This window comes from Entelurus aequoreus, linkage group LG04 (assembly GCF_033978785.1).
Source record: "Entelurus aequoreus isolate RoL-2023_Sb linkage group LG04, RoL_Eaeq_v1.1, whole genome shotgun sequence".
Lineage (NCBI taxonomy): Eukaryota > Metazoa > Chordata > Actinopteri > Syngnathiformes > Syngnathidae > Entelurus > Entelurus aequoreus.
Genome location: NC_084734.1, coordinates 12,172,478 through 12,183,504, shown reverse-complemented (window position 1 = coordinate 12,183,504; position 11,027 = coordinate 12,172,478). Strand labels below are relative to the sequence as shown.

Genomic DNA, 11,027 nt, shown 5'->3' with positions numbered 1-11,027 from the left:
CGGAGGGCAACGTTTCCGGGAGACCTAAAAGAAATTGCAACTTCCGGTGCACATGTCGACTGCTATGCTAGCCTGTGACTGACGTTGACTTTTTCTACAATTATTTCCGCGTCTTTGGCAGAATTTATTGCCACATTTCGGTAAACATGAAGCTTCTTACGCACAACATGTTGACGTCACATGTGAAGGGGGTGACTAAAGGATACCCGCTGCTAATCAAGGTACGCTCTTCAAAAAACGCTAGCAAAAACCAGCTAATAATGACACAACAGTCCAGAATATTCCTTTAATTTGTTTGATTGACATGCAAACTACTTTTATCGTGTAGAAGGAAGCGTTTTAGAAAGATAATTATCGCCCAAGATATTTTATTTGAGTTACCTTCTCGTTGTGTTGTAGGGAAACATAAACTTAAAGTGAAACTAGAAGAGGCAATTGCTGACAGTATGTAGTACCATGCAAAGGATGGACTAAAAAAAATAACATTTAAAACAGAGGTAAAATACACATTGAAAAAGCAAATACAAATGATCTTAAGAACAATTTGTGAGATGAAAAGCAGTTAAAAAGTTACAAACAGTTAAAAAAAAAGTAAAAACAGTTTAAAGTCTCATGCTGGGTTAAAAGCCAGTGAATAAAAATGTTTCTTTTAAGAAGGGTCTTAAAAGTAGCCAAAGAAGGGGCCTGTCTCACATGGAGAGGGAGGTCGTATGAATGGAAGAATAGTTTGAATATTAGAATGATTTGAACGTTGAAGAGTTTGAATTTCCAGGAAAACCGGAATTTGGGTTTGGACTTGGGAAAGCGTTGGTTTGGATTTCCAGGATGAGTGGAATGTGTTGATGTTGGAATGGTTTTGAATAGGTTGCAAAATGTGGGAATTGTGCAACTTGGAAGAAATGTCCCAATCATTTCAATGGGAACTTCCTGGAATTTTGGGGAAAAGTGTGATATTTGGAAAATGATTAAGAGCATGAATGTCCTAAATGAGCTGAATCGGTTGGTGTTATAATTGTTTTAAATTAAATTATGTTTACTTACTTTGCGCTAGTGACTTTATTTTGCTGAAATCATTTGTAGTGGAAAGGGAATCATTTTAGTCAATGTAGACAGGGGGGGGGGGGGGTCATTCAGTGTTTCCCATAAACTGCCAAGATACCTGTGGCGGTGGGGGCGTGGCTATGGGCGTGGCCTACTGAAACACACTACTACCGACCACGCAGTCTGATAGTTTATATATCAATGATGAAATCTTAACATTGCAACACATGCCAATACGGCCGGGTTAACTTATAAAGTGCAATTTTAAATTTCCCGCTAAACTTCCGGTTGAAAACGTCTATGTATGATGACGTGTGCGCGTGACGTCACGGAGAGAACGGAAGTATTTGGACCCCATTGGATCCAATACAAAAAAGCTCTGTTTTCATCCCAAAATTCCACAGTATTCTGGACATCTGTGTTGGTGAATCTTTTGCAATTTGTTTAATGAACAATGAAGACTGCAAAGAAGAAAGTTGTAGGTGGGATCGGTGTATTAGCGGCGGACTACAGCAACACAACCAGGAAGACAGAGATGGATAGCGGACGCGTTAGCCGCCGAACTCACCTTAACTTCCTCCGTCTCGCCGACCGCATCTGTGATCGGGTGAAGTCCTTCGTCGCACCGTCGATCGCTGGAACGCAGGTGAGCACGGGTGTTGATGAGCAGATGAGGGCTGGCTGGCGTAGGTGGATAGCTAATGTTTTTAGCATAGCTCTGTGAGGTCCGGTTGCTAAGTTAGCGTCAATGGCGTCGTTAGCAACAGCATTGTTAACCTTCGCCAGGTTGGAAAGCATTAACCGTGTATTTACATGTCCATGGTTTAATAGTATTGTTGATCTTCTGTCTATCCTTCCAGTCAGGGATTTATTTATTTTGTTTCTATATGCAGTTAAGCCCGATGCTATCACGTTAGCTCCGTAGCTAAAGTGTTTCGTCGATGTATTGTCGTGGAGATAAAAGTCACTGTGAATGTCCATTTCGCGTTCTCGACTCTCATTTTCAAGAGGATATAGTATCCGAGGTGGTTTAAAATACAAACCCGTGATCCACAATAGAAAAAGGAGAGAGTGTGGAATCCAATGAGCCAGCTTGTACCTAAGTTACGGTCAGAGCGAAAAAAGATATGTCTTACACTGCATTCTAGTCCTTCACTCTAATGTTCCTCATCCACAAATCTTTCATCCTCGCTCGAATTAATGGGGTAATCGTCGCTTTCTCGGTCCGAATCTCTCTCGCTGCTGGTGTAAACAATAGGAAAATATGAGCAGTCCTTTCTCCGGTGTCGTCACGCTACTTCCGGTAGGGGCAAGGCTTTTTTTTAATCAGATACCAAAAGTTGCAATCTTTATCGTCGTCGTTCTCTACTAAATCCTTTCAGCAAAAATATGGCAATATCGCGAAATGATCAAGTATGACACATAGAATGGGTCTGCTATCCCCGTTTAAATAAAACAATTTCTTTTCAGTAGGCCTTTAAAGATCTAAAAAAATGATTTGGTAATGTCCAACGGGCCAGATTGAAAAGCTCAATGGGCCGCATGTGGCCTTAATTTGCCCAGGTCTGGTCCAGAGGAAACGGACTGAAAGTGGTGTTTAATTAAAAGTTGATTGCAGGCCACTGAGGTGAAGGTGAGCGAAGTGGAGTTCAACCCGCAGTTTGTCAGCCGCATGATCCCAAAGCTGGAGTGGAGTGCTCTGGTGCAAGCTGCAGATGAGGTTTTTTTTTTTTTTACTATCATTATTCCAAAGACAGTATGAATGCGATCACAATACAGTTTGTGTGTTTTTGAGAAACGTGTCTTGTTTCCATAGTTGGGTCAACGACAAGACCTGCCGAGTGACCTGTTGGCAGACTTTGAGAGCAACGAGGAGTTTCTGAAGAAGGTGCACAGAGTTCTCCTAGAGGTGTGCAGAGTCTTATTTATTTTTCTCTTAATGCTTTTTCGTTTCCAACTCGTATCCTACGCAACATCTTGAGTTGTTACTAAAAGTGGTACTTGTTACAGGTAGTGTTCACTACACGTTTTTTTTATTTTTGGGATGTAATATTAAAACAGTTACTTTCTTCTCATTTTATCCATTATAGGTAGGGATGATGTTTGATAAGAAATTATCGAGTTCGAGCCCATTATCGAATCCTCTTATCGAACCGATTCCTTATCGATTCTCTTATCGAGTCCAGATAGGTTGTTGTATATGAAAAAAAAGACACAATATTTGGTTTAACAAAAGCTCACTTTTATTATATAAGAAAAAAATAAAAGCTAATAAATAAATAAATATTGACTGTTACCCCCCTAAAAAAATAAAATAAAAAAAATAAATATTGACTGTTGTTACCCAAAGTATATTAAGTGGGATTTTTCAGAAAAACAAATATATACAGTAACACAAAAACAACCTGTCTCTGTGATCACTATAGGTGTATAAATAATAATACAGTGTTAAATAAAATCAGTCCCTTGGGCACAAAACTGAAAATAATACAGCTCTCCAAAAAGTGCACTTCTGCTGCTATTTGACATAACTGTTTGTTATGATGCTTTGACATTTTTGCACTTTATTTCTTTATTGAAAGACAATTCTATGAAGAGAAAAAGTTGTTTGCAAATGTGGTTACAATGCTAAAAAAATGAAAAGTTAAAGTTAAAAAAAGAAATACACTTTATTGAGTTAAAATTATTTCTTTATAGGGGGAAAGATGTGATGTTATGAGCTAGGGAACATAACAACTACACTACCCAGCATGCAACGGGAGCGACGAGCATGCGCGGTAGCCCCGAAAAGTGTTGTTGCATGTCGTCACCCGTGAAAGTAAACGTCAAGAACTCAGCCAACACGCCTCGTCTGCATTATTTATAATTAGACAGACAACACATATACAGTGTGATTTTGTTTTGTTTACAAGGAAAGAAAAACAAAAGTTAAAAAAGGGAGATCATGTCATATATGTATGTGCTGCGGTTGCTTTAAGAACGTTGTGACAGCTGCCGTAAAGGAGGTGCGTTGCTAGCCTGGTTGCTATGTTTCCGGTTGGTCGTAAAAGTGTTGGTCATGTGTTTGTACCCTGCTCAAATCTCTCAGTAACGTTATTCATTGGATTATATTGTTTTGAACTTTATTATTCCATTGTTTTTCCTGCTTTCACTATCTGCGCCTAATGACTGAGCTACGTGACGTAAATTCTTGTGATGTCACACGGAGCATTTCTGGTCGGGACGGGATTCGTTCCGAGGGATTCGAATAAAGAACCAACTCTTTTTCTTTACTATAGTGGTCTCGATAACGGGTACCGGTTCTCAAAAAGGGATTCGAGTCCGAGGACTCGGTTCTTTTCTTATCGAACAACCGGGAAAACCGGTTTCGAGTATCATCCCTAATTATAGGACACTTAAAACCTCTAAAGGCTTAGTGGCCACATGCATGGACAGCACCTTTCAGCTCTTATTTCCAAGATTGTGAACACTACTGAATTGGGGTCTTATGGCCGCTTATGTGGACACTTATACTGCCATCTGGTGGTGTCAGAAGAGTATAACATACAATGGAATTTGGAACAAAAAGTGTAAAAATTAGAATTAGCATGTCACACACATTGTGTACTTATGGACTAACAGTGTTTCCCACACATTCATTTATTTGTGGCGGCCCGCCACGAAAGAATTAAGGCCGCCACAAAAAAAAAATATATATATATATATTTTTTTTTTGGTGTCCTGACAAGCTTCTCAGGTAAATCATATAGTTGATGTAGATGCCCATGTTGGCTGTTCAGATTTACTTTACAAAAGAGAAGTGTAGGTTTAAGATTTTTGGAGCTCTTTGTTCAGTGGATCAGATGTTTGATGAAGCTTTGTGTATATCTACCACCACTACTGTTTTCTGTTTATTTGTTACTGACTGTGGCAGGACACCTCTGCCTCTGTTTCACTTTATGTTGCTGGTAAATAATATGGTTGTAGTAGTAGGCTAAAGTTAAATTATTTAGTATGCACTAATTAAAGGAGCAGAGATTTAAGAGACATTTTAGCTTTTATATTTTTATAAGATATATTTTTTGTAAGAACCACAATTAATAAATATATTTCAGTGAATAACTTATTGTTCAAATCTGTATATAAATATGTACATAAAGTGTTGTAATTATATTGTAAAATGGATGGATGGATGGACGTTTAAAACAAAACTGTTATTATTAATTAGTAAGTATACATTTTTTGAGCCTTTTTAGAGAAAATCATATAATTGTAGTACATTATGCAAATTACTCGATGATGTCATGGTGACCACGCCCATAGCCACGCCCCCACCACCACAGGTTTCTTGGCCGTTTATGGGAAACACTGACTAAGTACATCATATCAAAAGATGATTCTTAGTTTTTATTCTAATTAGGGTCCAATAAGCCCAAATAGCAAAGACAAATAAAAAAAAACATGTAAACAAACAGCTTGGGCCTTAAGAGGTTCTAAATATACGACTACTGTTATTTAGAACCTTACCTGAACAGTTCTAAAAGGTTATGATGGGAAATTGAATTCCTCTTGTAGATTTTGGTGGAACCTTTTTAGTCCAACAGGTTGCGTAATTCAAAATTTCACAATAATTCTGCCTCAAAAAACTTGGGATATCACTTGCATCTCAAGCAGGGATGCACCGATCCACATCGATTCTGGTCCCGGTACCAAAGCTCTGTTTGCGTTAATGTTGTTATTGTTATTATTGATGATTTTATATGAGGCTGTAATACACTATGTCCTTCAATTGACAGGCAGAGTCTCTTCGAATATTCTTATTAGTAGCATGAACATTGCTTAGTTTTCATGTCCTTTGAACAACAAAATAGATGAGACTGAATCAACAGCACCCAGGACAATATGAGCGTCCTACCAGCTTTTTCTAAAAAATAGCACACCCAGTGAGTTGTGTCTAAAACTTGATTTTATTGCTTGGCTATTCCTTTGACTCTCACTTGCATTTACGTTTAGTTGTAAAATTATAAAACAGTAAAATGATTATAAAAGAAACGTGTTTAGTATGGCAGTATTATTGTAGCAAAATTATTTGCAAATGTATCTCAATCTGTGTGTTTATAGTAGGGTCGTTCGTCCCCATACCAATATTTTGGTACCGGTACCAAAATGTATTTCGATACTTTTCTAAATAAAGGGGACCACAAAAAATGTCATTATTGTCCTTATTTGAACAACAAATCTTAGGGTACATTAAACATATGTTTATTATTCGAGATGTTCGATAATATCGGACTGTGATAATATCGGCCGATAAATGCTTTAAAATGTAATATCGGAAATTATCGGTATCGGTTTCAAAAAGTAAAATGTATGACTTTTTAAAACGCCGCTGTGTACACGTACGTAGGGAGAAGTACAGAGCGCCAATAAACCTTAAAGGCACTGCCTTTGCGTGCCGGCCCAGTCACATAATATCTACGGCTTTTCACACACACAAGTGAATGCAATGCATACTTGGTCAACAGCCATACAGGTCACACTGAGGGTGGACGTATAAACAACTTTAACATTGTTACAAATATGCGCCACACTGTGAACCCGCACCAAACAAGAATGACAAACACATTTCGGGAGAACATCCACACCGTAACACAACATAAACACAACAGAACAAATACCCAGAACCCCTTGCAGCACTAACTCTTCCGGGACGCTACAATACACACCCCGCTGCCCCCTTCAATAATAAATATGGCAGTGCCATGTTGGCATTTTTTTTCCATAACTTGAGTTGATTTATTTTGGAAAACCTTGTTACATTTTTTAATGCATCCAGCGGGGCATCACAACAAAATTAGGCATAATAATGTGTTAATTCCACAACTGTATGTATCGGTATCGGTTGATATCGGAATCGGTAATTAAGAGTTGGACAATATCGGGATATCGGCAAAAAAGCCATTATCGGACATCTCTATTTATTGCCCTTTGAGACACTTGTGATTTAGGGCTATATAAATAAACATTGATTGATTGATTATTGTAATTTAGTCCTTAAATAAAATAGTGAACATACTAGACAACTTGTCTTTTAGTAGTAAGTAAACAAACAAAGACTCCTAATTAGTCTGCTGACGTATGCAGTAACATATTGTGTCATTTATCTACCTATTATTTTGTCTACATTATGAGGGACAAACTGTAAAAATTGATTATTAATCCACTTGTTCATTTACTGTTAATATCTGCTTATTGTCCGTTTGAACATGTTCTATCTACACTTCTGTTAAAATGTAATCATCACTTATTCTTCTCTTCTTGGAAACTTTACATTAGTTTTGGATGATACCACACATTTAGGTATCGATTCAATACTGTTATGGTTGGAGGGAGTTGTGATGGCACAGACACAAGGGGGCGGTATAGCTCTGTGTATTTTATTATATATATTATAATATATATAATAATCTGCAATAATACTATAAATAAACTATAGAATGGTGTGTGAGGCTGTGTGTGTGATTAGTTGTAGTGTGTGTTACCTCGTGTTGGATTGAGAGGAGGGACAGGACATAAAGGCATTATTTATTTTGTCTACATTATGAGGGACAAACTGTAAAAATTTATTATTAATCCACCTGTTCATTTACTGTTAATATCTGCTTATTTTCTGTTTTAACATGTTCTATCTACACTTCTGTTAAAATGTAATAATCACTTATTCTTCTGTTCTTTGCTACTTTACATTAGTTTTGGTTGATACCACACATTTAGGTATCGATCTGATACCAAGTAGTTACAGGATCATACATTGGTCATATTCAAAGTCCTCATGTGTCCAGGGACATATTTACTGAGTCCAAAAAAATTCCCGCTTTTCCTGAAATTCCCAAATTTTGGGGAAATTCCCATTGACATCGTTCAAAGTTCCACAACTCCCACATTTTTTATCTGATTCAAACTGTTCCAACTTCAAAATATTCAGCCTGTTTGGGAATTGTGTGCTCTACTTCAACAATTCTAAAAAAAAAAAATCCAGCATTTCAGTTCAAATTCTACGGAGCCCCTAAAGGGTCATGGGGGGGAACATTTTTTTAAATTATTTTTTAAAAATGTTTTTTTTTATTTTTTTGACATGTATCTTGTGCGCACGAGAAACTATCTTGCGCGCACGAAAGAAACTTTTTATAAAGTTATAAAAAATAAAAATTATAATTATTATTATTATTATTATACGAGATACATGTCCAAAAAAATTATAAACATTTTTTTCCTCTCATGTCCATTTAGGGCAGGGGTCACCAACCTTTTCGAAACCAAGATCTACTTCTTGGGTACTGATTAATGCGAAGGGCTACCAGTTTGATACACACTTAAATAAATTGCCAGAAATAGCCAATTTGCTCAATTTACCTTTAACTCTATGTTATTATTAATAATTAATGATATTTATCTTTGCGGAAACACTGATCATCTTAATGATTTCTCACAATAAATATATATAGAAACAGATAAATATCAGTATGCAACACTTCTAAGACAGTCTTGTGAAATCACAATATCCCATTTTAACTAGCTAGCCACTAACATTTTTTAACAAATCATGAATTACTTTGCACCATGTTTGTACAAATAATAACTCATGTAAAATACAAAAGTCAACTCTCAAATTTTTAAATAAATCATGTCACACTTTGAACTGGACACCAAATCTGTTATCTGTTTCTTTGTCAGTTAGTGAAGACCAAGTCTTTAAAATATTTTCTTGGATTTTCAAATTCTATTTCAGTTTTGTCTCTCTTAGAATTAAAAATGTCGAGCAAAGAGAGACCAGCTTGCTAGTAAATAAATAAAATTAAAAAAATAGAGGCAGCTCACTGGTAAGTGCTGCTATTTGAGCTATTTTTAGAACAGGCCAGCGGGCTACTCATCTGGGGCCGTACTTATCAAGCTTCTTAGAATTACTCCTAAGAAGTCTGCTAAGAGTTGACTTAAGAGTAAATAAATTATTCGCTGAAAGCTGCACTTAAAAGTTAGTTATCAAGCGTCTTACTCACACTTTCAGCGAAGTGTAGGACTGAATCTTAAGTGTCACACTCAGAGCTGAATTATGACATTACTATGTGCCGTAAACGGAATTTTAGGTGACGTCATTTCGGTGTCCATAGAAATGACCAATCACGGAAGGGAATCCCTTGTCTAAGAATAAAGAAATATCTTGGAAATATTTAAGTGGACAATGGGAGTGTATATTTTGACAAAAAACTACAAAATAATACAAAACAAACTAGTCCCCGCCGGCACTCACGCTACCGCTCCCTCTCTTCTATCGCCCACACACTCACTGACGTCACTCACCTCACGGCCACACACATACGCTACTGTCATAACATTTTCTTTCCAATTCATTAATTAGGCAACTAATTTGAAACTGGTGTGGGTGGCTCTATATATGCTAGCCCACTGCAGACACATGCAGAAATCAACAAGGAATCGAAAAGTATTAAATCTGTGACAAAAATAATATCCGCTCTGTCTAAACGATACCGTTTGATCAGCTGCTCGTCATCAAAAAAAACCAAAACATTGTTCCGTTCCCTGAACGTTCGCGCACGTCTCTCTCGCCTCAGTGCCATCCCCTGCTGGCAACTCCTAACCACTTAAGACACCTCTGAAGGTCTCTTAAATATCGTGGAGAGTAGGAGTGATTCTTAGACTTAAGAACGTTGATAAAAAGCTTTTATTCTTAAGTTTGAGAGTAGGACTAAATTTCGCAAATTCTCAGGACTTAAGTGTAAAATGGCACTCTAAGAAGCTTGATAAGTACGGCCCCTGGTCCTTACGGGCTACCTGGTGCCCGCGGGCCCTGCGTTGGTGACCCCTGCTTTAGGGGCTCTGTAAACTTCAGCATTGGAGCATTCACACGCAATTCCTTCAGAATTATCATATTGTATGCCAACAAACGGATGGAAAAAATGTTCTGCAATCAGAAGTCAGTGTGACAAGCAGAAATTAAAGTTTAACTATTTAATAATTCATTTTAAAAAAGGCTATCAATGACAAAAAAAATAATTTTTTTTTGCATCAAATAATAGAGTTGCATGGGGTATATTTTTTAAGTCAAAATTGAAACACATTTCCAAGTTTCTGCGGGCCACATAAACTGACGTGGCGGGCCAGATGGGGCCCCCCGGCCTTGAGTTTGTCAAGTGTGCTTGAATCAAAGTCTGTCCTCTCTTATTGAGCTCTGCTGCCACCTAGTGGACACAGCGCGACTCACATGTGCCTGTGCTGCTGCAGGTGGAGGTGATAGAAGGCTGCCTGCAGTGTCCTGAGTCAGGCCGAGAGTTCCCCATCTCCAAAGGAATCCCCAACATGCTTCTGAACGAAGACGAGGTGTAGACTTAAAAAAGCCACCGACAGACTTTGTGTTCCAAAAGAAGACGTTTTGATGTCGGGTAATGACTTTCCGTTTTAACGTCTAAATCCCCCCCCTTGGATGTTATTTTAGCTGTATTTTTGTAACACATTCAGGTTTGTTTCCTTTAATAAAACTTTGCTTTTGTCCTTGACAGCCAAAAGTGCTTGTGGGGTTTTTTTTTGCGGCTAATGAGGATTTATTGTAATTGTCGGTGTGCGGAGCCACGCAGACGTGGGTGAGTGCACTCAGTGCTGAGCGACGGGTGACGTGGCAGGCAGAGGCTGCTCTATTTCTGGAAGACAGGCTGGGAGTTGTTTGGGAGGATTTTTCTAGAAACCACACATCACAGCAGAAAACAGTGATTAGGATAACAAATAGATAGACAAGAAGCCTCCACCTTTATGAAGTCGAGTTGAAACAGGCTCCTAGACAGTGTTGTCATTTTAAAGGGAACTGGGAGTGGGTGTGTTTTGCTCTCCTACCTTTCCTTCTACTTAAAGCAATTACAGGCTTGTGCCCACAACTATAATGATGGGATGGCAGCACAGCACCAATAAAAGCTCGCCATGACAGATTAACAATCCTC

The 11,027-nt window shown here is 37.9% G+C and overlaps 1 protein-coding gene across 1 annotated transcript; it reads left to right on the top strand.

Annotated features, from left to right (window-relative positions):
• trmt112 (tRNA methyltransferase activator subunit 11-2) lies at positions 1-10,615 on the top strand. Its single transcript, XM_062043424.1, has 4 exons — positions 1-221; positions 2,660-2,761; positions 2,858-2,950; positions 10,321-10,615. Exons 1-4 carry the CDS (start codon positions 147-149, stop codon positions 10,420-10,422), a joined length of 372 nt encoding a protein of 123 aa, XP_061899408.1. The 5' UTR covers positions 1-146; the 3' UTR covers positions 10,423-10,615.
• The last annotated feature ends 412 nt before the right edge of the window (positions 10,616-11,027 follow it).

Excerpts from the sequence above, each read along its gene's own strand:
- trmt112 (XM_062043424.1), top strand. The coding sequence starts at position 147 with ATGAAGCTTCTTACGCACAACATGTTGACGTCACATGTGAAGGGGGTG. Across the intron at positions 222-2,659 it reads GATACCCGCTGCTAATCAAG|GCCACTGAGGTGAAGGTGAG; the intron begins GTACGCTCTTCA and ends AGTTGATTGCAG. Across the intron at positions 2,762-2,857 it reads TGGTGCAAGCTGCAGATGAG|TTGGGTCAACGACAAGACCT; the intron begins GTTTTTTTTTTT and ends TTGTTTCCATAG.